Source organism: Eubalaena glacialis, chromosome 1 (assembly GCF_028564815.1).
Source record: "Eubalaena glacialis isolate mEubGla1 chromosome 1, mEubGla1.1.hap2.+ XY, whole genome shotgun sequence".
NCBI classification, from domain to species: Eukaryota; Metazoa; Chordata; class Mammalia; order Artiodactyla; family Balaenidae; genus Eubalaena; species Eubalaena glacialis.
Window position 1 is genome coordinate 186,327,519 of NC_083716.1, and position 27,735 is coordinate 186,355,253.

Consider the following 27,735-nt stretch of genomic DNA (forward strand, 5'->3'; position numbering starts at 1 on the left):
TGGGACACCACTCACAGCCACCACTATCATCGTGTCCTTAAAGAGAAAGGGAAACTAAAGTGATCTGTTTTGGAAGTTCTCTAAGGATGAGTGCTTAGCGCTAGATGCATCTTACCTGGAGACCTTCCTAGTGGGTTTCTGGTACAATGTGGTTGGCCTGGTAGTTTTTAGTGAATAACAAAATACCCATGAGTTACTTCTCTGTTTTTTAAATAAGTACATATTCTGGCTAAGCTCTAGCAGTTTTTTGTGAAGATATCATATGAAAATAATGTTTTTCACTTTTAACACTTTTAGAGCTTTAAAGAGTTACCAAATGGTACAAGCAAAAAAGCTGAAAGGAAAGGAGGGGGTGGTTTCACCATCACCCCTTCTTTAGTGGAAAACCAGCTTAACACTTTGATGGATAATTTTTAAATTGTTCTAAGTAGAAGGAATAAATTTTAAGTTCTTTTTCAGACAGTAGTTATTTTGTTAATGGGAGATGCCCTAAGATTAGACCCACGCACCTTACTGAAGCCGAATGTCTAACTCTGACAGTAGATCCTTGTATGTAATCATATGGTCAGTGCAATTGTAAAATGTCCCATTTTCCTGGCTGGCTCCACATGCCTGGTGATTTTCCATGCTGCCAGGGGTCAAGAGTGATGCAGTAAAGCTGTAGTTATGCCGCTGGGTAATTTAAGAAGCCACATCAAAGAGCATTTCAAAAAGTTCAGTTTAACAAATAAGACTTTCAGCTTACGTCTGCAATGGGTATGAGACTTAATTGAAGGTTCGCTCATACCTTATTGCATGGACACACACATACCCAGCAACGTTTTAGGTGTTGATGTTCCTGTTGAAACATTAGATGAGTAAACTTAAGAATTGAAATTCAGTAGCATATGTAACCATATTCAGGTTAAAAATGTATTTTGGAAGGTCTAATTGGTTAATATGATGTATTAAGGCAGCCCAGACTATGCTCAATTCCAATTCAGGTGCTCATTTCAATGTAGGGAAAAGGCATTAAGGTATGAGCTAAACTATATCTCCTAAGGAAATACAGTCCTTTTCTTTCTTTGTTTTCATTCTTGAACAAGAAATGCTTAGATATGACTGGAAACCATGAGGAAAGAGAGGTGTTTTTCCATCAGGACACAAAGAAAGTTCTTGAAAGGGCTTTCATTTTATGTTTACTATTTGATATTCCTATAACTAAAATAATTTTTGGCCAATGCATGCATACAGATTTGAAAGATCAGTAACAACTGTCAAAGGCAAGCTAACAAAAAGTTTCTATGAAATTATTAGATGCACTTTTGAGAGAATATGAGAAAAGTTACAAAATTTTTAAGAAAAATGAAAAAATACCTGGAAGAGAATTAATAAGAATTTAGCTCTATTCTGAATTTTAATAGCACAGAAGAAGAAATGAAATGATGACAAATACTACTAATATTTTTTTCCTGTGGAAAAGTTACTACCTTCAAAGTATTTATACTTTATATTTCTCAGTGAGGTATATTCATATTTCAAAAAAACAAAGAGCCCAAGGCGTACATAGTTGACAATAAACTCTCTCATCCAAAGAAAAACACTATTCAGAGTGATGAGAACAGGAACTGGATTCACCAAGAGAATCTAAAATAAATGAGTCAGGTGTTACCTATGTTTTATTTAGTATTTTGTTTCCTCAGGGTGAAATAAAACAAGAAATAAACCATTTCAGGAATATGGACTGAAGTATAGGTTTTCAATAGATGTGCAAAATACTAAACAAGATAGAGATTCATTTGAGGATAGCTTATGAGAACTGATTCTTCTACAGGACATTGAAAGAAGACACCCATCCTGAGGTTTGGAAGGATAGGCTAGTCTCTTAGATAGAACATAGTCACCTACTTCTTGGCCTTTCCTGTTTTTCTTTTTAAAATAGTGGCTTGAAAACAACCCCCAAACTTGGTTCCAGGATTAAATTTCCATAACAAAATTCAGAGCCAGAAATAAGTCTGAGAAATATCTTTTTAAAAAACTAGAACTTTTTGTTCTTTAGGAGGAAAAAAAAGGCATACAAATAACCAAAGACTACTTGCTGATGCTTATGAATGTAGTTTATAAAAATTATTGGTGCTAAGTCTCCAAATCTAAGTAGTGATAAATTTTCGTATTTTCTGGGAAATGGGCTAAAAAAATGTTACAAGGGCTTTCTAAGAGACTAGGGAAGTAATGAGCTTTCTTGATTTAAAAATCAATACACCTGCTGAACAGCCAAATGCATTAACTGACATCCTTTCAAAACCGTTCTGTCAAAGCTAAGTTTGAAAGGCTGTTCAGTAACTACTCAGATATACCCTGATGCTGAGGCAAAACAGGTCCGTGACACAAATTAAAAAGGCTTAAGAAGAAAAGAAAACCCCACTAGGCAGGAAGAATTGCAAAATCGGAAATCTGGACCTGTTTGGATGTATTCTTCATGCTGTAAAGCAAAGTAGAAATGAAGTGTTTTTTCCCCAAACAGAGGACAACACATTCCTTAGTCTTGCACTCAGAAGAAACCTGACAGGTGAGGACTAAAAGGCTCAATGCAAGGCGGCAAATCTGGAATGCTCCAATCCTAAGCATTGTGGGCTCTCCCATGCCACACACTCATGACACAGCGGTACAATGTCAGAGATTGTCTACATTTTCAAACTGTTTTTTATTTGTTTTGATTTTCAGAACCTTCCCCCCAACTCTACCCACAAACAGAATCCTAACTGGAAATTCAATATAATAAAACGCTGAAAACAGGTCTGGTTAAAGCACGTAGGTCAGGTCCCAGTCTCACCAGCCTGATTTTAGTACAACTTCCTCACATGAAAGTGAGAAAAGATACGGAGAGTTTTAGTAACTTGCTTGAGCCTCTTCAGCTAAGACCAGAACCCAGATCTCCTGCTGTGGTTGCCAGATTGGTAAATAAAAATCTTTTTTTTTTAACATAAATATGTGTCAAATATTACATAGGATATTCTTATAATAAAACTGATTTGTTGTTTATCTGAAATTCAACTTTAACTGGGCATCTTGCATTTTATCTGTGCCCTTCCCCCATCCCCATTCAAGGATGTCACTGCTCTACCAACGTTGATTCTATTGGTCCTCCTTTTTCTTGCAGGCTTACCTGTCACACTTACCATTTTAGGATTTTAATTAGGAAAGTGGTCCCTGAGTGGTTTTGCGGACAGGTGATATCAAAACCATTTTATGTTATATATTCACCTTGCTATTGCCTTTTTGTATGGATGTATATGTGTATACATATCAACTCTTCTCAGCAAAAAAACATTTTTGGTTCAACTCTGCCTTTTTATTATACAAAATATACCATACTTGTAAAATAAAATAAAGAGCTTTAATAAAGTGCCTTTCTCTGCTCTCTGGGGTGATAACTACTTTATTGAATAAGGCTCTGTTAATGGTACAGCTTGACATTTAACATTTATTCATTTGATTTATAATTATTTTTACATGATTGCAAGGAGGCTATAGTTCAAACCAAAAGTCATTTAGACTGAACTGCTTTCCTCTCTTTTGAATTTGTAAGGAAATCTAGTCACTTCTGGGTAAAACTGTTTTATCCACCAAACTGATTTCAAATATACACAAAGCCCTTTCTGTCCCTGTATGTTCTAAGCAATATATATATATATATATATATATATATATATATATATATATATATATATATGAGAAAAGTGAATATAGCAAATGAAATCATCAAATTAAAAATGTGCCCAGTTTGCTTATATTTTGGCCATGGATATGGCATTAATATTTCCTAATCAAACAATGGAGAAAAACCTACATGAATCACATAGCAAGTTGTCATGAAACACAAAATCCCTAGTAATGTTCATGAAGTCTCATGAAGCAAAAATCATTTGTATTTATAATCTACCTACTCCCTTTGAAGACTTTCAGAAACATTTCTGAATTATTCTGTTTTCCATTCTAAAATTCAATCTCAGGATGCTGGTTTCAAAGTCTTCCCAACACTCATTTGAAAATTTTTATTCACCCTTCTGTCTCCTGCAACGTCTAACACTTACTAAAATGGGACAAATACTTATATCTAATAGCATGAGAAGTTGATATGTCACTTTATTTAAAGGATAATTAGTCAGGAATCACCAAATTTCTGCCTCACAACAGAACAATATCACAATAACAATTGTTGACACTTATCAAACCACTGAAGTCCGAGTGGCCTCCTGAAGCTGGGGTTAAAAGCTGACCTCTGGAAATCAATCATGTTCTTGGCAGAGAAGAATATTTCAGTGATATGAAAGCTGAAATGGAGACGATAATCCTTTGTGATTACCCTCGAGGCTGAAGCAAATGCAAAAAGGAAAGTCTATGAATTGCTGATAATTTCCTTTGATGACCGATTCCCAGGAAATTCTGATATTACTCTTGCTCTGTAACAAAATTGATGGTTCCCTAGAAGTGCAGCTTCAAAGAACTCCACATCTGGGCGTCACAATGCTTCTTCAGAAGCTACTCACCCATTAAAGGGGCCGGGCCTGTGAGGTGGCAGCTCTCCCTCAGAAGACAATGGAAGGTCTGATTGCACAAGGATTGATGAGCTATGTGCCACAGGCTCTTTCTAGAAAGTTCTTTTATGAAGGAACTAAGTTAAAATGTATCTGTTTTAAACCGTTTTTCCCCCCACAGAAGTCTAAAGATTGATTATTTCTCTGCTGTTCCTAATAGCTATGGAACTACGAATATCTTGGCTTGTATATTTTTAAAGTTTTACTTAGGCTGATGTTTGTATTCTAATAAAAAAATAGTTTTCATACATATGTACATATCGTTAAGGTCTATATAATATTTGGGGATAGACTATAAAACTACTAATCTTTTTTCAGGAAGCATCAAATTTACAGTTAGATGTCACACCGAATTTACAGTTAGGTGTTACTGCACAGGTTAAGTGGGTTTTTCTTGTATGACTGGCAATTTAAGTTCAGAAAAAAAGAAGGAGGTAGGGTGAAGAGAGATCTGTAACAGTCAAAAGTCCAAAGAATTTTTAGAATAGATTTCCCTTATCAGTACATGACGGATAAATGAATATGTTGACTACTTTGAGTTTAAAATATTTTTTTAAATTGCCATTTTAACTAATGTCAGTTTGATTAACAAATAACATGAGAATAAAGGTTCTATGTTTGGAAGTCAATGGTGTTTTAAAAATATAGCAGAACACATCTTTGTGTCTTAGGTGTCAATGACAATGTGTCACAGGTACACAGCTTTCGGGTTCAAAATACCTTTATACATAGCCTTCAAAGTCTAAATATTATTGAAAGTAAACGGAGAAAAAAGGAATCCAAACAAACCAGTTGTGGTTATTCCCAACCTCCACTCAATATACCCTCTCCCCAACCCTGCTCAAGATTCATTATCCCTCTGCATTGTTTTCAGGCAGTCAGGTGATTCTGATCTTTAGGTATGCACTACTATTATCTCATTCAAGGTAACACAAATTGAGCACCTGCTTAGCGCCATACATGACTTCTTTAAACTGACTGTAAATTTCTTAAACTTAAGAACGAGGTCTTAGCCGTATCCTTAGCATCTACCTTGATTAGGATTGCTCTAATGCAAAACGCCAGCCCCAGTGATAAACATAACTTGGTTTACTTAAGGTAATTGGTTAGGAAGATGAGATCAAAGAGATAGAAATATTAATAAAAATATTAATATTATTTATAAGAATAGAGCTTTTCTGTTTAGGAATCATTTCATAAACATTATCTCATTTGAAATTCATGGGTATTTTAAATTATTAAAAATAGGATGGTGATATGTTATATTGTTTTTTTCCACAGATACTAAATTCTAGAAATTTTCTAAATATTCAGTCATATCCTTAATTCTCCATAAACATAATAAACTCAAATTTTCATGATGTAGTAATATAGACTAGGAAGGTATTATCACCCTAGTTTTAAAATGAGGAAAGTGGAGCTAAGTGATTTTCTCAAGACCAAAGTAAACGAGTTCAGCTGTAGTCTTCTGACTCTTGTCAAGTGCTCTTCCCCATGTAATGAAGTAGATGGCTCTTCCCTCTTCTCCCTTCCACTCAGGTTCCTGCTTCCCAGGGTGGCATGAAGCAGAGTGCAGGCCAGATAGGACTGTTAGAGGCTTACTTTGGAACAAGTCAAGCAGCCTTATTTCTCAGATCAGAGGGAACGCTCCAAGTGGCTTTTTGGGAGGAAGTTGTGTATAACCGATGAATGAGTGACTGACTGAATGAATGAATGCCACCACCCCCTTTAGAAGGTAAGTACTTCAAAAGTTGAAACTTAAGTATATACCATGTGATAGTGGCTATCGGTAATCATTTTAGCGTCTAATAGCTTCAGCTCATTTTGGGAAATGGAAATTTTGTGGGTTTGATTATCATGACAATGAACCATTTTACACATAGACCCAGACTAATTGTTGTTTTAATTGTTGGAGACTTTCTGTACATTTCTAATTATTTGTAAATCATAAGCCTGTGAAAGAGATCACATATATTTCTTACCACACCTCTCAGATCTTCACTTGGCTCTAGAAACTGTTCATAATAAGAAAAAACAAGTATGAACCTGACAAGACAAATCTATCTTCTAAATATAGTGTAAGCCTGATATTAGGAGCCACAACGATTTATTGGGTACTTAAGAAAATATGCCCCACACGAATAACCTGTGAGAAATACACACATTTAAATTCAGGATACAGTAGGGTGGAGACCAGCTCTTGCTTCTCTGATATTTAGCTTTTTTTTCCTTTTCAGTGGCAGAGCTGTCTATTGGAAGAAATGAGAAGACTGGATTATATTCTACAACCTTCTGATCTGCAAAAGGGGTACAACAATGACACACGTAGCCTATTTCATATGTGGATGTGTTGAAAGAATTAATTGTAGAATGTCTTTAAAATATGCTAAAGCCCTCTGATACTAGAATTCCATGAAAATAAGTTATTATTCATATAAATTATGTTCTTTCATATTATTTCAAGCATCAGAACATAAAAAGGAAGGTAAGAAAACCTAAATTGACAGCTAAATCCGTGAAAAAAAGTGTTTTTCCAAGATCCCTACTGAGCTCCGCAAAGATGTTGAAACTTCACAGATTGCTAAATAGCACTCCAATTCATCTTTAGCACCCTCAATGGCAAATATAAAAATAAAGGAACTGGAATATTCCAAAACATGTTTTTCCCTCCCCCAAAGAGATTTGAGACCTAATTCTGAATACAAGAATCTAGAGGGAGTAAAAAAAAATGGTCTGTGCTATGGCATGGGTTCCCAAGCTTTGATAAAGGTTTCTCAGGGAACACTACCATCAATTAATGTTTATAGAGCAACCAATTTAGAAATACCTTTTCTGGGCTGGAGGGAATGTTTTGTACAATAATATTTTGCCACATTTCATATTTATTAAGCTCTCCTACTTTACCACAGGCATAAAGAGCCTTGGTCACTGAGACAAGCTAAGAACAAGGCTGTTGTTGGTTTCTTCTTCCTTTAATTAACTGGAGATTTGTTAAGAATAAGATACATTTTTAAAGAAGAGGGCCTGACACACACTTTTTCCAAGCTGACTCTACTCTTAAAAAATGCTGACCTGGGACAGCGCCAAGACTGAAGACCTGTCTTGCCAGAATATCTGATGTGGCCTCCAAGTACACATAATCCTTGAAACTCTAGCACTGAAGATGAGGTCCCAGAGCCATGTGAGGTTAAGACTAGGATGATGAAAGGGACACGCAAGAGGACATAGCATGGTGGGACTATGGGTGCCTCTTTTCACAGGCTCCTGAAACCTTGTGTTCCCTTACCCCTTAAAGGTCCATCAAAGTCTTAATCTGATGTTTCTTGGCAGCTTTGATCAACTGAATTGACTATTTATTATAAGCAGAATCCTCTGTTATCTTATGGTGAATTATACAAGAGGAAGAAGTAATTTCTATCAGACAGTGAGCAGCTTCTGCCTTATTCACTATAACTCCTCCTTAGCACAATGACTGGCACATGTAGACATTCAGTAAGTGGTTGTGAATGCATTCCTTTTCCTAGATAACCTGAACAAATAATTTCATTAAGGACAGAGAACACATATGACCACATATTATATAAGTATACTTGTGTATATATACATACCATATCAATAATATCTACATATTCTAAAGGGGTTTCAAGAGTGAGTAAAGGGATATTTGAACACAGTCTTTAGTAGATAAATCTTGAGATTTTTTGAATAAGGCAGGGGACGTGAATTAAGCTTAAAAAGGACATATTTGTGGTCTGAAGAGTCGAGGAAGACAATAATACTGAAGATCACTACATAGTTTGTTCTCCTTCCAGTGCTCATGTTTACATATTTTTTCTCTCTGCCATGTTCAATAGTGATGTAAAAATTTCCAGACAGTAATCTATGCTTAAATATCTGCACAAAAATCTTCTACAGTTTTGTAGCACATTTCAAAGAGTTCCTATAACCACTGTTTTTTCTAATGATCTGGAGAGTGTTGCTGTTGACTTATCTAAATCCAATAATAGGTTGTCATCCTCCCCTCTTCCAGTAAATTTGAGTAACTGTGGAAAGTTTCAACTTGGCATATTTCTTTAGAACATATGAAAGAATATGACCCATTGAAATATTTTAAGCATATCATGAAAATAAAATTCGACCATATTCTCTTTTTTATTTGACTGGGACAAATGTGTCATTTCAAGTACTGGACATACTACTGTCCTAGGAAATATGGAACATATAACATTTTATGACAGGAAAGCATTACTAGAGTAAAAAAGAAGACTCAAATGGCAAAAATTCACTTTGGATTGTATTAGCAGAGGTAAGGTATTTAATTTAAATAAAATTAAAGAAAAATTTAAACAAAAGAAAAATAGGTATTTAAATGTTTAAATAAGGACTTCATTAAATTAATAAACATATTAAAAGCAGGTGAAACACTGAATGTTCTAGCTTACTTCAAGTTTCCTTAGAGTAACATCTCATGAGAAACATGGCATGAATTAACAGCAAAGTGAATGTGATTTTGATTCCCTATTTCTTTATTTTGGACCTCCTTGATAAATATATTATTATTTCTACTACAAGAAAGAAAATTTTTATATAGTCATTGATATCACCAAACTATGAATAACCCAGAATCTCAAAGAGTCTAGAATGATAAAATAAACGGTAAACACGTCTCATTCCACAGCTTGTCATGGATGATTCAAATAATCATATAGCAATTTGGGACTTTATACTTCAGAAATTATCTTTATTCTGCTCCACATATTTGTTCATGTGTCAGGAAAAAAATAATTTTAAGGTAGGTAATAAAAATCAGATTATTTTTCACAAAAAAAGGATCACTGAGCCTCTTGCAATAAAGCATCAGAGACCTCCATTGTGCTTGTGCTTTCCTGGAGCAGTTGCAAAAACATGGCAGGACTCACAGAGACATTTGAAATAAATAGGCATGGAAACTACTGCCAAGCAGCAGAGAAACTGACAGGTGACTGTGGTCTTGAGTGGCTCTTGATTATAGCTACAGCTCTGGAGAGTCACACAAATATATCTGTCCATGTATCTAATATGTGGCTGTTAAAAAGAAACTAGATCTTCTAATCATCACATACAATATATAGGTTGCATACGTGTCTTAGTCTGCTTGACCTGTCATAACAAAATACTATGGACTTGGTGGCTTAAACAACAGAAATAAATTTATCACAGTTTTGGAGGCTGGAAGTCCAAGATCAGGGGTGCCAGCATAGTCAGGTTATGGTGAGAGCTCTCTTTCTGGCTTGCAGATGACTTCCTTCTCACTATGTCCTCACATGGTAGATAAAGGAAAAGCTCTCTGGGGTCTCTCCTTATAAGGGCATTAATCACATTACAAGGGCACCACCTGCAAGACCTCATCTAACCCTAATTACCTCTCAAAGGCCCCATTTCTAAATATTATCACTCACGTGTTAGGGCTTCAATATATGAATTTGGGGAGGAGGGAACATTCAGTCCATAACAGCATGTGTGTGAGTATGCCTTCTAAATGGACCTATTTTATCATATTAAGTTGACACAATCCATCGTGTTAAGTAGGCAATTCATTTGAATTTTGAAGAAGTCTCTTATTAAGGAGAACCAAGTATTAGACAGGTATTAAACACCAAGTATTATCCAGGTAAAATGAAGATAAAAATGGAATCCACAGTAAAGGAAATGGAAGATTCTACTTCTAATAGGGAGAAACAATTATATACATTTTGGCAGCTACCAAACATCATGTACAAAAATTAAAGGATGACCATGGAGCAGTTGGCAAACTGAAGTAAAGTGAACAACAAAATAATGAAAATAGCTCTATTGGGATACAAAAAATTCATTCTTTCTGGCCTTTCTTGAACACTATAAAGTTCAGTAACTATTTTCACTTTGCCTATATTTCTTGGTTTTTATTATCTTGCCTTTTCTAGCCTATTTATTTTATTTCTTACAAGTCTCTTGGGCACTGGGGTATTTTTGTTTTATTTATTTTGTTTATCTCCTTCCCCAAATCCAGTACTGTTTAGTCCATATATTATGTTTTCAATAACATTCAGTAATTAATAACTTTGATTTTAAACTAAATGCTCCTAAGATTAGGGCCTAGGATAAGGAATGCAGTTGATACTTGCAGAGTTTCCATACCATCCACACAGAGAAAGCCAGAACTATAGCTGGAGAAAAGTTTATAACTAATTATTGCCTTTAGACTAAGAAAGGATGACAATTCTCAGGAAACTAAAAGTTAACACCTGCTCTTATCACCTTGCACGTAAGGCTCAGAAATGCCGAAATTCCCTTTGCTGGATGGGGGACCATGAACATTGAAAACCAAGGATCTAGAGCCCTTTCTCCGTTCTTTTCTCCCTTCCTTCCTTCAAAAGAGTTTTATTGAGCACCTATGCCAGACACCAAGCATACAAAGATAAACAAGATAGAGCCCTTGTTCTCAAGGATCTGACATTCCAGTGAAGATAGATGGATAATCAGGGAGAATATGATGTAATCGGGAGGTACTTTGGAAATACAGAGGATGGGCACTTAAGTCAGACTGCAAGAGTCACAGAAAGTTTCCTGTGAAGGAGGTGATCTCTAGGTTGGGCCCTGAAGGATAAATAAATGAAGGTGGGGTGGCGTGGTAGAAGTAAGCACCAGTGAGTTGCCAGGCAGAGAAGCCTATTAAACTTTAGATATAAAGGTCAAGATCTTTAAATTTGCAGACTTAACATCCTCATTCTCCAGACACGCATCCTTGACACACAGCCCATCATAAAATATCAGTGATCCAAACCCCATTTACCCTAGGATGTCTCCTCAGAACTCTGCTTGAACAGTGTCTCGAATTTTTTGCTTATTCTCACCTATAAACACTGAGAGAGATTTTGTCTCATGGAGTAAAAGGCAAGATAGCCACTAAATGAACACTGTGAAGCATACCTCTTCACTGCATACAGTTGAGTATAGAACAGGCACCTATTTGCTTTGGAATATGACAGAATCCCATTTCATTCTTGCTATGTTTCTCATGTAACATTATCAGACTCTGCTATAAAAATAGGAAGAAACCATTACTTTATATATATATTTTAAATCCAAAGAAAATAGCAAAACTTGGAACTTCCGAAGCTTTCAGCTATGGTCTCAAGAGTACAGTGTTCATTCTTCTGATAATGGTTATGAGTTAAAATATATTTCTTATATTTACTAACATTACCCTTGATTAAAAATGAAGTGATTATGGTAGCATTCACGTTGGTTTTCAAAGAGCACACAGACTACCGAGTAGAATATACTTTTAAAATTTGCTAACAAGAAATTATAACTGTTTTTAAAATACATTCTACATTCAAAAAATCCTTTCCTCTTTCCACTTAATGATTCTGCTGAAAATTATCTACCATCCTGCCAGAAAAGAGCACAAAAGATTTCTGATTGAGCTTTGTTCACACTGAATGAGGTGGGAGGTGACACGGACCAAAAGAGCCAAGGACACAGAAGAACCGGAACATCAGTTTTGAAGTTAGAAGATTCTAATTCAAGACTCAGTTCTTCCTTTACTAACGCTTTTTCCTCATGTAGACAATAGGAATAATAACCGTGGTCGATTAAAATGTTCTAAGGTCTGAGTCCTTTGAAGAATGTAAAACATCACAAAATACAATAATCTAGTATAATTATTAGTAGTAATGTAAAAGTATTTTCCTAGGAAAATGTGGACAGTGACCTTTATGAAATTGCCCAGGAAATCTGCTGGGTGAGTTAGACACTGGAATGGAAAAGTCCATAGGAAAAGGATTAGAGTAATTGAAACTGCAAATCAGTGAAAAATCATGGGTAATCCAATGATCCCATAAATTCATTTTTTTGCAAGATGATAGAGGGTCCCACTTGCAATGACTTAATTTTTAATGCATTACCAGAAGGACTCTGTATCCAATAAATGCCTTGGATATAATATAGAGAGAATAAAATGACTATATCGTGCAGTTCATTGCTATATTCTTCACTTTCACAAAAAAAAATTTTCATTTGAAAATTACAAGTTTATTCGCCTCTAAGAAGAAAGACAATGAACATCTCTTAGAATTATTCCTTGGATTTTCTCAAATACATCATATGAATAATTGCTATATAGAATAAACAAACAAAAAAGGCAAGTTAGTACATCTGTAAGCCCTACACAACATTAAAAAGCCATTATGAGACTATCTTTTTAAAAAGAACTTATAAAAATATTCTTTCCATTTCTGTTTTACAGCCCTTAAGAACAAAGAAGTATATATAAGACATTTAGAAATTCTCTAAAAGTGACTTAGAGAATAGCGCTAATCAGATGATCACAGTTGTAAAAAGACAACAGTGATTGGTTTCCTATTAGATATGTACATAACATACATCTAGAAGGGGCTGGAAGGATGTATACCAGCTGCTGAGGGTACTTTCCTCTAGGGAAGGGAGTAAGTGTGTCTGCAGGGGCAGGGAATGGTGACCTTGACATTTTGCTTTGAATGTTAATGTTTTATTTGAATTTTTGAAATAAGTATTACTCGTGTTAAAAACAAAATACAGAGAGGTGAACCACAGTAGGAGACATTTATGCTTACCCACGTCATCAGTACTGCTTCCTGACAGTGACTGGACTTCTGCAGTGGCTATAAATGCTGTCTTCCAAATGTACATTAATCAAAATACAAAGACCTAGTAAATGTTTTCAGAAGTATAGCTTAATTCAATTATGTCTGGAATGTATCACCCATGTTTAGATAGAGGACAGAATAAGCATGCTTGAGTTCAAGTTCTCTAAAATGGCACGATGTGTTGCTTTGGCATGGTCACTCCTGATGGATTAATGTGACCAGGACAGGCGTGATTTATCTTACTGAGTTGTTCCACTGCACTAGAAATGCTGCTCACCTTTTCAGGCCTTTTAAAAAAAAAACTGTGTGACTTGTGTCTGAAAAACCCCAAGAAGACGAAAACATTCAACCGTTTACTTGCTAAGTCGAGGCCAGTGCTCTTTAAAAAGTTGGCTGTTCCCCTACCCTCTAATTACCTTACAATGCCTAAGCCACAACAGAAGGCATGTCAGCACAATTTATTTACAACCCTTGAGGAAAAATCCTCTTGATGTTTTCACTTCATACAGAAGATACGTTTGCAGAAGGAAATATTTGGCAGTACTTCAGATGTTTACTGTCTGGTAATGCAATTCTTTTTCTTGATTATGGTAGCTTCTATAATGCTGTATCATTCATGTAGACCATCAGACCCCAACTGACTGTATTTATTGACTGAACAGACATAATTTATGCAGTCATCTGAACTGGTTAACCTTTTCTTTTACTATAAGCTTAGAATCTAGCTATGGACTGATTTTAGGCTGAATTCTATTGTTGAAAGATGTCATGTTCCACTTGGCATACCTACAAAGTTGTCTTTCATTCAAACAGAAGAAGGTCAGCTGACCTGAATGAAGAACATTGGTAATTATAGGTAATTCACTAATATTTATTATGTGGTTTAAAGGGAATGTCAAAGTATGCAGACAAGTAACGTGTAGATCTAAAATGAATTTTTTCCTTTTACTAATAGAATCGGATTCACATAATCTACAATAGCCTCCAAATAAGAATTCTGTTTGTGTAAGAGTCTTTATCTAAAAAATCTCCCAAATAAAAATGTACCCAGGAAGATGAAACATACACTTTCTTTTTCTTTCTACTAGTAGGGAAAAATCAGTGTGGCTTGATACCTCTAAATTGTGTTCTTGAGCATGTGAGCAGCATCCCAGAAAAGATACAGGTTCTCAAGCCATTGAAAAGTCTATCAAAATTGCACAAAGCAACAGGTGAAAAGTCGCCTGTGGAAATATTTATAAAATAAATATGCTGGTTATTGTTTGGACTAACTCTCATGGGTGAAGCATTATCTTTCATAATTGTTTGGACTAACTCACGGGTGAAGCATTATCTTTCATAATGTATAACCAATATATGGTCTAAAACTACACACTTTGGAAACAGGCTATGTCTATTGCCTATTCACAATTGTAATGAAAGAAAGAGATTGAGGAGGAGACAAATAAAATTAAAATGCATTTACTCACTGTGTTAAAATTTGGAAACAGCCCAACAGCAGCAGAATTACTGTCTACTGGAAAAGACATAAATGGTTTGATATCCAGTGAAGGCTGCATCATCAGGGTAGGTGTGCGCACAAGAGCAGGAAGGGTAGTAGAGTGGCATGTACTGCCTGCCAAGAACAAAACAAAAATGAATTCAATCTCTTACTCACATCCATCTCCCTCCCCAACTTACAGTGCAAAAACAAGACTGCTGAGCTGCAACCTGCAAGCAAGAGAGTTATGCTGGGAGTCAGCAAATGGCACAGGAGGAGAAAATACACTTAAAAAGGGTCTTCTTGCTCAATGTCTAAGACAGGGATACAGAATGTGTCCCTATGGCAAAGGTCAAGGGCTGCTCAGACTCTGCTGAGATACACAGTACACAGATCCTGCTGGCAGGTGAGGCAGAATATCACCCTCTTGTTCAATCATTACTTACTAGCCAAAAATGAAGGAGAGGGGAGGGGAGGAGCCTCTTGAAGCCAGATGCAATTTACTATTCACAATTATTGAATGGCTAGTCGGAGCATTTTATGCAAATCAGAGATCATTATAGGGTTTTTACCAGGGGAAGAAACCCTGGACTCTTATAGTTACTGGCCAATCCCAGGAAAGTTATCACTCAAACAATTTGTTCTCTTAAAAAAACAAACAGAAAGTTGACCTTAGTCTGGACACTGGAGAGTTAGAGAATCTAAAAGGGGTGATTATAATCAGGGTAGAGGCAGGGTTTTGGGGGACAGGGAGGAGTTGGAACCAAATTCTTGACTTCAACTTTTATTTCTAATGAGCCTTGTATTACTTTAGCAACTATCCTTTTAACAATTTTATTAAGCTGTCTTTACGTATCTGGTGTAACCTGTCTGTAGGAGATTTAAAACACTCCTCTCCAGGGTAACATGCATTTTTCTCTAGCCTATAAGCTCTACATACTGCAGATAAGTAATCGCTGCTGCAGGTGGCTCTCCAGGAGACAGGCTCTGATATGCCCTTTTTAAACAAAATACAACAGGCATATTGAGATAAAATTCACCTACTTGAAGTGTACAATTCAATGATTTTCAGCATATCCAGAGTTGTGCAACCAGGACCACAAGCAATATTAGATTTTCATGATCCCTAAAAGAAACTCCATACCCACTGGCAGACACCCCCAATTCTTCCCAACACCTCCAGCTCTTGGTAACCACTAGTCTACTTTCTGTCTCTACAGATATGTCTATTCTGGACATTTCATTTAAATGAAATCATACAATATGAGGTCTTTTGTGACTGTTTTCTTTTACTTGGCATGTTTTTAAGGCGCCTCCGTGTTGTAGCATGTATCAGAATTTCATTTCTTTTTAAAGCTGAATAATATTCCATTGTAGATGTACAATTTTTGGCTTATTTATTCATCAGTTGATTGGCATTTGGGTTGTTTCCACTTTTTGGCCATTATGAATAATGCTGCTATGAACATTCGTTTCTAAGTTTTTGTGTGGCAACATGTTTTTAGTTCTCTTGCATATATACCTAAGAGTGGAACTGGGGATTGTTGGGTCATATGGTAGTCATATGGTTTAACCTTTTGAGAACTTCCAGACTGTTTTCCAAAATGGCTAAACCATTTTACATTACCACCAGCAGTGTATGAAGGTTCCAATTTCTCCTGACATGCCTATATAGGACCACAAATAATTATATGCCTAAAATCCCCTGCTGGCTTCAAGGAGAAATGAACAGTATGGGAAAATGCTCTGACTATTAAAATTTCCACCAGTCTTCTTTCACGGTGTCCCAGAATAGTTAAAATTTCTATTTCAATGATATATTTTTTGGTAATGAATTTCCTTAATAAACTCTGCATAATATTTCAAATCATTCCAGAACATTACTGGCAGTAGTGTTTAATGGACTGTCATACCTCATTTACATTGATCCTAAAAACTGAAAAAAGAGAAGGGCATCTGAAGCATTTATCTGTAATGGCAAGTCTTTAGGTCAGCCCGTCCATTAGGGAATATAGAGTAGGACTCAGCAAAAGAGAATCAGCCAAAAGTATACGTCAAACAGAATTTTTTTTTTTTTTTCTGATGCCAAAGTAAATACTCTGATCTCAGCCTGGCATTCACATAACCACCCTGCATTTAATTACACATTATTCTTCTAACATTGCTAACTTCAGAGCTTGTAGGTCCAAGATGATATATTATATCAATATGTCAAATGTTACAGAGGCATTTACTAAAATATTTATCTTAAAAGCTTTGCTTCAAAATCTTAGCTAAGGGACTTCCCTGGTGGCGCAGTGGTTAAGAATCTGCCTGCCACTGCAGGGGACACGGGTTTATCCCTGGTCCGGGAAGATCCCACATGCTGTGGAGCAACTAAGCCCGTGCACCACAACTACCGAGCCTGCACTCCAGAGCCCGTGAGCCACAACTACTGAGCCTGCGTGCCACAGCTACTAAAGCCCGCACACCTAGAGCCCGTGCTCTGCAACAAGAGAAGCCACCGCAATGAGAAGCCTGCGCACCGCAACAGAGTAGCCCCCGCTCACTGCAACTAGAGAAAGTCTGCGTGCAGCAACGAAGACCCAACGCAGCCAAAAAAAGAAAAAAAAAATCTTAGCTAAATTGAAAAACAGGTATTTCTTATATTAGACCAATGGCCTTTTACTATTTACAATTATTATAATTGTCAAAAGTTTAAAGTATAAAAGCATACAGTATACTTAAAGCTGCCTGTTAAAAAAGAAACAAAAGGCCTAAAATGGTGTCACTTGTGCTAGTACCTAACCTAATTGCAGTTACAACCTAGGAATGTAATCCGACTCAGGAATGTTATCCTAACCAGTTAATGTGGAATTTTCTGGTCAGCACCAACGAGGCAATTGGTCATGTTAGCCCTCTCCATCCCCCAAAGGAAGAGGAAGTAATCTGCCACACAGACCCCTTCTGTCCCCCATAGATAGGTTACCTAAGCCTGAAATAATCCTTTTTGTTTACGACTTTCTTGTCTTGCCTTTAAGAATCTTCCCTTTCTGTAGCCCTGCTCACTGGAGGGGATGCTGCTTGATTCATGAATCGTTCAATAAGGCCGATAAGATCTTTAAATTTTACTCAGTTGAATTTTGTCTTTTAACATTTCTGATGAACAAATGTATAATTATTTTGCCATTGTAGGTATCCCAAAGGGAAGCAAAATTCTTTCTCTAAGCCCACAATGGTGGCTCTGATAACATTGTAACACATGGCCCTGGAGAGCCTGCAAGAGTCACTTTGTACTAACAAACGCAAATCAAATAGACTGCAACATGGAACTTGACAAACAGATTGCTCCATCAATGAAGGTCAGAATGTACAATGATCCCCCTTACCCAATCAAATCTCTAGGCTAATAAAGACAGGGCTTGACAACTACTTAGCTGCCACCCTTCATTAGCATAAAAACTTAGCAGCTGTTTACCATTTCATTAGCATTTTAATGACAGACAATTTGCCAAGTAAAACACAGATTGTTTTAAAGTACTGGTAGATCTTCTGAATAAATATAAATTATGGGGGGAGACCTTCAAGATGGCGGAAGAGTAAGACATGGAGATCACCTTCCTTCCCACAAATACATCAGAAATACACCTACATGTGGAACAACTCCTACAGAACACCTACTGAACGCTGGCAGAAGACCTCAGACATTCCAAAAGGCAAGAAACTCCCCACGTACCTGGGTAGGGCAAAAGAAAAAAGAAAAAACAGAGACAAAAGAATAGGGACGGACCTGCACCTCTGGGAGGGAGCTGTGAAGGAGGAAAAGTTTCCACACACTAGGAAGCCCCTTCACTGGCGGAGATGGGGGGTGGGCGGGGGGAAATCTTCGGAGCCACGGAGGAGAGCGCAACAACAGGGTTGCGGAGGGCAAAGCGGAGAGATTCCTGCACAGAGGATCGGTGCCGACCAGCACTCACCAGCCCGAGAGGCTTGTCTGCTCACCCCCCGGGGCGGGTCGGGGCTGGGAGCTGAGGCTCCAGCTTCAGAGGTCGGATCGCAGGGAGAGGACTGGGGTTGGCTGCATGAACACAGCCTGAAGGGGGCTAGTGCGCCACAGCTAGCCAGGAGGGAGTCTGGGAAAAAGTCTGGAACTGCTGAAGCAGCAAGAGATCATTGTTTCGGGGTGTGTGAGGCGAGGGGATTCAGAGCGCCGCCTAAACGAGCTCCAGAGACAGGCACGAGCCGCGGCTATCAGCACGGACCCCAGAGACGGGCATGAAATGCTAAGGCTGCTGCTACAGCCACCAAGAAGCCTGTGTGCAAGCACAGGTCACTATCCACACCGCCCCCCCCTCCCGGGAGCCTGTGCAGCCCGCCACTGCCAGGGTCCCGTGATCCAGGGACAACTTCCCCAGGAAAACACATGGTGCACCTCAGGCTGCTGCAACATCACGCTGGCCTCTGCCGCCGCAGGCTCACCCCGCACTCCGTGCCCCTCCCTCCCTCCGGCCTGAGTGAGCCAGAGCCCCCGAATCAGCTGCTCCTTTAACCCCGTCCTGTCTGAGCGAAGAACAGATGCCCTCAGGCGACCTACACGCAGAGGCGGGGCCAAATACAAAGCTGAACCCCAGGAGCTGTGCGAACAAAGAAGAGAAAGGGAAATCTCTCCCAGCAGCCTCAGGAACAGAGGATTAAATCTCCACAGTCAACTTGATGTACCCTGCATCTGTGGAATACCTGAATAGACAACGAATCATCCCAAATTGAGGAGGTAGACTTTGGGAGCAACGATATATATTTTCCTTTTTCTCTTTTTGTGAGAGTGTATGTGTATGCTTCCTTGGGTGATTTTGTCTGTATAGCTTTGCTTTTACCATTTGTCCTAGGGTTCTGTCTGTCCGTTTTTTTTTTTTTTTTAGTATAGTTTTTAGCACTTGTTATCATTGGTGGATTTGTTTTATGGTTTGGTTGCTCTCTTCTTTCTTTCTTTCTATTTTTTTTTCTTTTTAATTACTTTTTAATTTTTAATAATTATTTTTTATTTTAATAACTTTATTTTATTTATTTATTTATGTATTTTTTCTTTCCTACTTGCTTTTTCTCTCCCTTTTCTTCTGAGCTGTGTGGCTGACAGGGTCTTGGTGCTCCAGCCAGGTGTCAGGTCTGTGCCTCTGAGGTGGAAGAGCCGAGTGCAGGACATTGGTTCATGAGAGGCCTCCCGGCTCCATGTAATATCAAACAGCAAAAGCTCTTCCAGAGATCTCCATCTCAATGCTAAGACCCAGCTCCACTCAACGACCAGCAAGCCACAGTGCTGGACACCCTATGCCAAACAACTAGCAAGACAGGAACACAACCCCACCCATTAGCAGAGAGGCTGCCTAAATTCATAATATGGTCACAGACATCCCAAAACACACCACCAGACGTGGCCCTGCCCACCAGAAAGACAAGATACAGCCTCATCCACCAGAACACAGGCACCAGTCCCCTCCACCAGGAAGCCTACATAACCCACTGAACCAACCTTAGCCACTGGGGATAGATACCAAAAACAACGGGAATTACGAACCTGCAGCCTGTGAAAAGGAGACCCCAAACACAGAAAGTTAAGCAAAATGAGAAGACAGAGAAACACACAGCAGATGAAGGAGCAAGGTAAAAACCCACCAGACCGAACAAATGAAGAGGAAATAGGCAGCCTACCTGAAAAAGAATTCAGAGTAATGATAGTCAAGATGATCCAAAATCTTGGAAATAGAATGGAGAAAATACAAGAAACGTTTAACAAGGACCTAGAAGAACTAAAGAGCAAACAAACAATGATGAACAACACAATGAATGAAATTAAAAATTCTCTAGAAGGGGTCAATAGCAGAATAACTGAGGCAGAAGGGCAGATAAGTGACCTGGAAGATGAAATAGTGGAAATAACTACTGCAGAGCAGAATAAAGAAAAAAGAATGAAAAGAATTGGGGACAGTCTCAGAGACCTCTGGGACAATATTAAACGCACCAACATTCAAATTATAAGGGGTCCCAGAAGAAGAAAAGAAAAAGAAAGGGACTGAGAAAATATTTGAAGAGTTATAGTTGAAAACTTCCCTAATATGGGAAAGGAAATAGTTAATCAAGTCTAGGAGGTGCAGAGAGTCCCATACAGGATAAATCCAAGGAGAAACATGCCAAGACACATATTAATCAAACTATCAAAAATTAAATACAAAGAAAAAATATTAAAAGCAGCAAGGGAAAAACAACAAAGAACATAGAAGGGAATCCCCATAAGGTTAACAGCTGATCTTTCAGCAGAAACTCTGCAAGCCAGAAGGGAGCGGCAGCACATATTGAAAGTGATGAAAGAGAAAAACCTACAACCAAGATTAGGTGTTTTTTTTTGACAGTTTTTAGTTGTGCCTTTATTCACCTTAGTTCGTTAAAAATGTACTTGTTTTAAAGATCCTATAAATAGGGTAACCATCCACTAATGTGGGATATAAGAAAGTCACCCCTCTCAGCATGGTACTTTGTCTTTAAAAAGCAGTTTCTTAAAGGAATCTTATCGATCACATAGTAGTTACAAGAATGTCAGATATAATGATGTATACAATCTAAACAAGACAGCCTTGGTCAATTTAAGAAAATTAAAATCTTGTCAAGTATCTTTTCCGACCACAACACTATGACACTAGATATCAATAACAGGAAAAAATCTGTGAAAAATACAAACACATAGAGGCTAAACAATACACTACTAAATAACCAAGAGGTCACTGAAGAAATCAAAGAGGAAATCAAAAATACCTAGAAACAAATGACAATGAAAACACGACGACGCAAAACCTATGGGATGCAGCAAAAGCAGTTCTAAGAGGGAAGTTTATAGCAATACAGTCCTGCCTCAAGAAACAAGAAACACCTCAAATAAACAACCTAACCTTACACCTAAAGCAATTAGAGAAAGAAGAACAAAAAACCCCCAAAGTTAGCAGAAGGAAAGATATCATAAAGATCAGATCAGAAATAAATGAAAAAGAAATGAAAGAAACAATAGCAAAGATCAATAAAACTGAAAGCTGATTCTTTGAGAAGATAAACAAAATTGATAACCCATTAGCCAGACTCATCAAAAAAAAAGGGAGAAGACTCAAATCAATAGAATTAGAAATGAAAAAGGAGAAGTAACAACTGACACTGCAGAAATACAAAGGATCATGAGAGATTACTACAAGCAACTATATGCCAATACAATGGACAACCTGGAAGAAATGGACAAATTCTTAGAAATGCACAACCTTCCAAGACTGAACCAGGAAGAAATAGAAAATATAAACAGACCAGTCACAAGCACTGAAATTCAGACTGTTATTAAAAATCTTCCAACAAACAAAAGCCCAGGACCAGATGGTTTCACATGTGAATTCTAGCAAACATTTAGAGAAGAGCTAACACCTATCCTTCTCAAACTCTTCCAAAATATAGCAGAGGGAGAAACCCTCCCAAACTCATTCTACAAGACCGCCATCACACTGATACCAAAACCAGACAAAGATGTCACAAAGAAAACTACAGGCCAATATCACTGATGAACATAGATGCAAAAATCCTCAACAAAATACTAGCAAACAGAATCCAACAGCACATTAAAAGGATCATACACCATGATTAAGTGGGGTTTACCCCAGTAATTCAAGGATTCTTCAATATACGCAAATCAATCAATGTGATGCACCTTATTAACAAATTGAAGGAGGGAGGGGCAAGATGGCGGAAGAGTAAGATGCGGAGATCACCTTCCTCCCCACAGATACATGAGAAATACATCTACACGTGGAACTGCTCCTACAGAACACCCACTGAACGCTGGCAGAAGACGTCAGACCTCCCAAAAGGCAAGAAAATCCCCACGTACTTGGGTAGGGCAAAAGAAAAAAGAAATAACAGAGACAAAAGAATAGGGACGGGACCTGCACCAGTGGGAGGGAGCTGTGAAGGAGGAAAGGTTTCCACACACTAGGAAGCCCCTTCGCGGGCGGAGACTGCGGGTAGCAGAGGGGGGAAGCTTCAGAGCCACGGAGGAGAGCGCAGCAACAGGGGTGCGGAGGGCAAAGTGGAGAGATTCCCGCACAGAGGAGCGGTGCCGACCAGCACTCACCAGCCCGAGAGGCTTGTCTGCTCAGCCGCCGGGGCGGGCGGGGGCTGGGAGCTGGGGCTCGGGCTTCGGTGCTAGCCGGGAGGGAGTCCGGGAAAAAGACTGCAGCTGCCGAAGAGGCAAGAGACTTTTTCTTGCCTCTTTGTTTCGCGGCGCGCAAGGAGAGGGGATTCAGAGCGCCGCCTAAACGAGCTCCAGAGACGGGCGCGAGCCGCGGCTATCAGCGCGGATCCCACAGCAACAGGGACGCAGAGGGAAAAACGGAGAGATTCCCGCACAGAGGCTCGGCGCCGAGCAGCACTCACCAGCCCGAGAGCCTTGTCTGCTCACCCGCCGGGGCGGGCGGGGGCTGGGAGCTGAGGCGTGGGCTTCGGTCGGATCCCAGGGAGAGGACTGGGGTTGGCTGCGTGAACACAGCCTGAAGGGGCTAGCGCACCACAACTAGCCGGGAAGGTGCCCGAGAAAAAGTCTGCAGCTGCCGAAGAGGCAAGAGACTTTTTCTTGCCTCTTTGTTTCGCGGCGTGCAAGGAGAGGGGATTCAGAGCGCCACTTAAACGAACTCCAGAGACGGGCGCGAGCCGCGGCTATCAGCGCGGACCCCAGAGACGGGCATGAGACGCTAAGGCTGCTGCTGCCGCCACCAAAAAGCCTGTGGGCGAGCACAGGTCATTCTCCACACCGCCCCTCCTGGGAGCCTGTGCAGCCCGCCACAGCCAGGCTCCCGTAATCTGGGGACAACTTCCCAGGGAGAGCGCACGGCGCGCCTCAGGCTGCTGCAACGTCACACCGGCTTCTGCCGCCGCAGGCTCGCCCCGTCTCCTCCGTACCGCTCCCTCCCCCCGGCCTGACTGAGCCAGAGCCCCCGAATCAGCTGCTCCTTTAACCCCGTTCTGTCTGGGCGGGGAACAGACGCCCTCAGGGGACCTACAAGCAGAGGCGGGTCCAAATCCAAAGCTGAACCCCGGGAGCTATACGAATAAAGAAGAGAAAGGGAAATCTCTCCCAGCAGCCTCAGAAGCAGCGGATTAAAGCTCCACAAACAACTGGATGTGCCTGCATCTGTTGAATACCTGAATAGACAACGAATCATCCCAAATTTAGGAGGTGGACTTTGGGAGCAGGATATATTAAGTTTTCCCCTTTTCCTTTTTTTGTGAGTGTATATGTGTATGCTTCTGGGTGAGATTTTGTCTGTATAGCTTTGCTCTCACCATTAGTCCTAGGGTTAGGTCCGTCCGTTTTTTTTTTTTTTTTTTTTTTGCTTAAAAAAAAATTTTTTTTCCCTACTAAATGTTTTCTTAATAATTGTTTCCTTATTTTCTATTTTTAAAAAATTTAAAAAAATTTTTTAATAAGTTTTTTCATATTTTTTATTTTAAAAAATTAAAAAAAATTTTTTTATTAATAAATTTTTTCTTAATAATTTTTTTCTTATTTTTAGTATAAAAAATTAATAAATCTATTTTTAAAAATTAAAAAAAAATTTTTTTTCTTAATAAATTTATTCTTAATAATTTTTTTCTTATTTTTTATTATAATTGCTTTATTTATTTTATTTTATCCTCTTTTTTTCTTTCTTTCCATTTTTTCTCCCTTTTATTCTGAGCCGTGTGGATGAAAAGCTCTTGGTGCTCCAGCCAGGCATCAGGGCTGTGCCTCTGAGGTGGGAGAGCCAACTTCAGGACACTGGTCCACAAGAGACCTCCCAGCTCCACGTAATACCAAACGGCGAAAATCTCTCAGAGATCTCCATCTCAACATCAAGACCCAGCTTCACTCAACGACCAGCAAGCCACAGTGCTGGACACCCTATGCCAAACAACTAGCAAGAGAGGAACACAGTCCCATCCATTAACAGAGAGGCTGCCTAAAATCATAATAAGGCCACAGACACCCCAAAACACACCACCAAACGTGGACGAGCCTACCAGAAAGACAACATCCAGCCTCATCCACCAGAACACAGGCACTAGTTCCCTCCACCAGGAAACCTACACAACCCACTGAACCAACCTTAGCCACTGGGGATAGATACCAAAAACAACGGGAACTACGAACCTGCAGCCTGTGAAAAGGAGACCCCAAACACAGTAAGATAAGCAAAATGAGAAGACAGAAAAACACACAGCATATGAAGGAGCAGGGTCAAAACACACCAGACCTAACAAATGAAGAGGAAATAGGTAGTCTACCTGAAAAAGAATTCAGAATAATGATAGTAAGAATGATCCAAAATCTTGGAAATAGAATAGACAAAATGCAAGAAACATTTAACAAGGACCTAGAAGAACTAAAGAGGAACCAAGCAACGATGAAAAGCACAATAAATGAAATTAAAAATACTCTAGATGGGATCAATAGCAGAATAACTGAGGCAGAAGAACGGATAAGTGACCTGGAAGATAAAATGGTGGAAATAACTACTGCAGACCAGAATAAAGAAAAAAGAATGAAAAGAACTGAAGACAGTCTCAGAGACCTCTGGGACAACATTAAATGCACCAACATTCGAATTATAGGGGTCCCAGAAGAAGAAGAGAAAAAGAAAGGGACTGAGAAAATATTTGAAGAGATTATAGTTGAAAACTTCCCTAATATGGGAAAGGAAATAGTTAATCAAGTCCTGGAAGCACAGAGAGTCCCATACAGGATAAATCCAAGGAGAAACACACCAAGACACATATTAATCAAACTATCAAAAATTAAATATAAAGAAAACATATTAAAAGCAGCAAGGGAAAAACAACAAATAACACACAAGGGCATCCCCATAAGGTTAACAGCTGATCTTTCAGCAGAAACTCTGCAAGCCAGAAGGGAGTGGCAGGATGTCCTTAAAGTGATGAAGGAGAAAAACCTACAACCAAGATTACTCTACCCAGCAAGGATCTCATTCAGATTTGATGGAGAAATTAAAACCTTTACAGACAAGCAAAAGCTGAGAGAGTTCAGCACCACCAAACCAGCTTTACAACAAATGCTAAAGGAACTTCTCTAGGCAAGAAACACAAGAGAAGGAAAACACCTACAATAACAAACCCAAAACATTTAAGAAAATGGCAATAGGAACACACATATCGATAATTACCTTAAATGTAAATGGATTAAATGCTCCCACCAAAAGACACAGACTGGCTGAATGGATAAAAAAACAAGACCCATATATATGCTGTCTACAAGAGATCCACTTCAGACCGAGAGACACATACAGACTGAAAGTGAGGGGATGGAAAAAGATATTCCATGCAAATGGAAATCAAAAGAAAGCTGGAGTAGCAATTCTCATATCAGACAAAATAGACTTTAAAATAAAGACTATTGCAAGAGACAAAGAAGGACACTATATAATGATCAAGGGATCGATCCAAGAGGAAGGTATAACAATTGTAAATATTTATGCACCCAACATAGGAGCACCTCAATACATAAGGCAAATACTAACAGCCATAAAAGGGGAAATCGACAGTAACACAATCATAGTAGGGGACTTTAACACCCCACTTTCACCAATGGACAGATCATCCAAAATGAAAATAAATAAGGAAACACAAGCTTTAAATGATACATTAAACAAGATGGACTTAATTGATATTTATAGGACATTCCACCCAAAAACAACAGAATACACATTTTTCTCAAGTGCTCATGGAACATTCTCCAGGATAGATCATATCTTGGGTCACAAATCAAGCCTTGGTAAATTTTAAAAAATTGAAATCGTATCAAGTGTCTTTTCCGACCACAACGCTATGAGACTAGATATCAATTACAGGAAAAGATCTGTAAAAAATACAAACACATGGAGGCTACACAATACACTACTTAATAACGAAGTGATCACTGAAGAAATCAAAGGGGAAATCAAAAAATACCTAGAAACAAATGACAATGGAGACACGACGATCCAAAACCTATGGGATGCAGCAAAAGCAGTTCTAAGAGGGAAGTTTATAGCAATACAAGCCTACATCAAGAAACAGGAAACATCTCGAATAAACAACCTAACCTTGCACCTAAAGCAATTAGAGAAAGAAGAACAAAAAAACCCCAAAGCTAGCAGAAGGAAAGAAATCATAAAGATCAGATCAAAAATAAATGAAAAAGAAATGAAGGAAACAATAGCAAAAATCAATGAAACTAAAAGCTGGTTCTTTGAGAAGATAAACAAAATTGATAAACCATTAGCCAGACTCATCAAGAGAAAAAGGGAGAAAACTCAAATTAATAGAATTAGAAATGAAAAAGGAGAAGTAACCACTGACACTGCAGAAATACAAACGATCATGAGAGATTACTACAAGCAACTCTATGCCAATAAAATGGACAACCTGGAAGAAATGGACAGATTCTTAGAAATGCACAACCTGCCAAGACTGAACCAGGAAGAAATAGAAAATATGAACAGACCAATCACAAGCACTGAAATTGAAACTGTGATTAAAAATCTTCCAACACACAAAAGCCCAGGACCAGATGGCTTCACAGGTGAATTCTAGCAAACATTTAGAGAAGAGCTAACACCTATCCTTCTCAAACTCTTCCAAAATATTGCAGAGGGAGGAACACTCCCCAACTCATTCTACGAGGCCACCATCACCCTGATACCAAAACCAGACAAAGATGTCACAAAGAAAGAAAACGACAGGCCAATATCACTGATGAACATAGATGCAAAAATCCTCAACAAAATACTAGCAAACAGAATCCAAGAGCACATTAAAAGGATTATACACCATGATCAAGTGGGGTTTATTCCAGGAATGCAAGGATTCTTCAATATACGCAAATCAATCAACGTGATACATCATATTAACAAATTGAAGGAGAAAAACCATATGATCATCTCAATAGATGCAGAGAAAGCTTTCGACAAAATTCAACACCCATTTATGATAAAAG

General features: G+C 38.5%; 1 protein-coding gene across 4 annotated transcripts in view; it reads right to left on the minus strand.

Moving 5' to 3' along the window:
• ZNF385B (zinc finger protein 385B) overlaps positions 1–27,735 on the minus strand; it is a 322,915-nt gene that overhangs the window by 66,731 nt on the left and 228,449 nt on the right. For 3 of the 4 annotated variants that reach the window (XM_061202700.1, XM_061202715.1, XM_061202707.1), the window contains one exon: positions 14,695–14,840. In XM_061202700.1, coding sequence (XP_061058683.1) covers positions 14,695–14,840 — 146 coding nt within the window. Of the gene's footprint in view, positions 1–14,694; positions 14,841–18,661; positions 18,722–27,735 lie in introns of those variants that run through there. The other variant, XM_061202724.1, reaches the window with a different exon arrangement.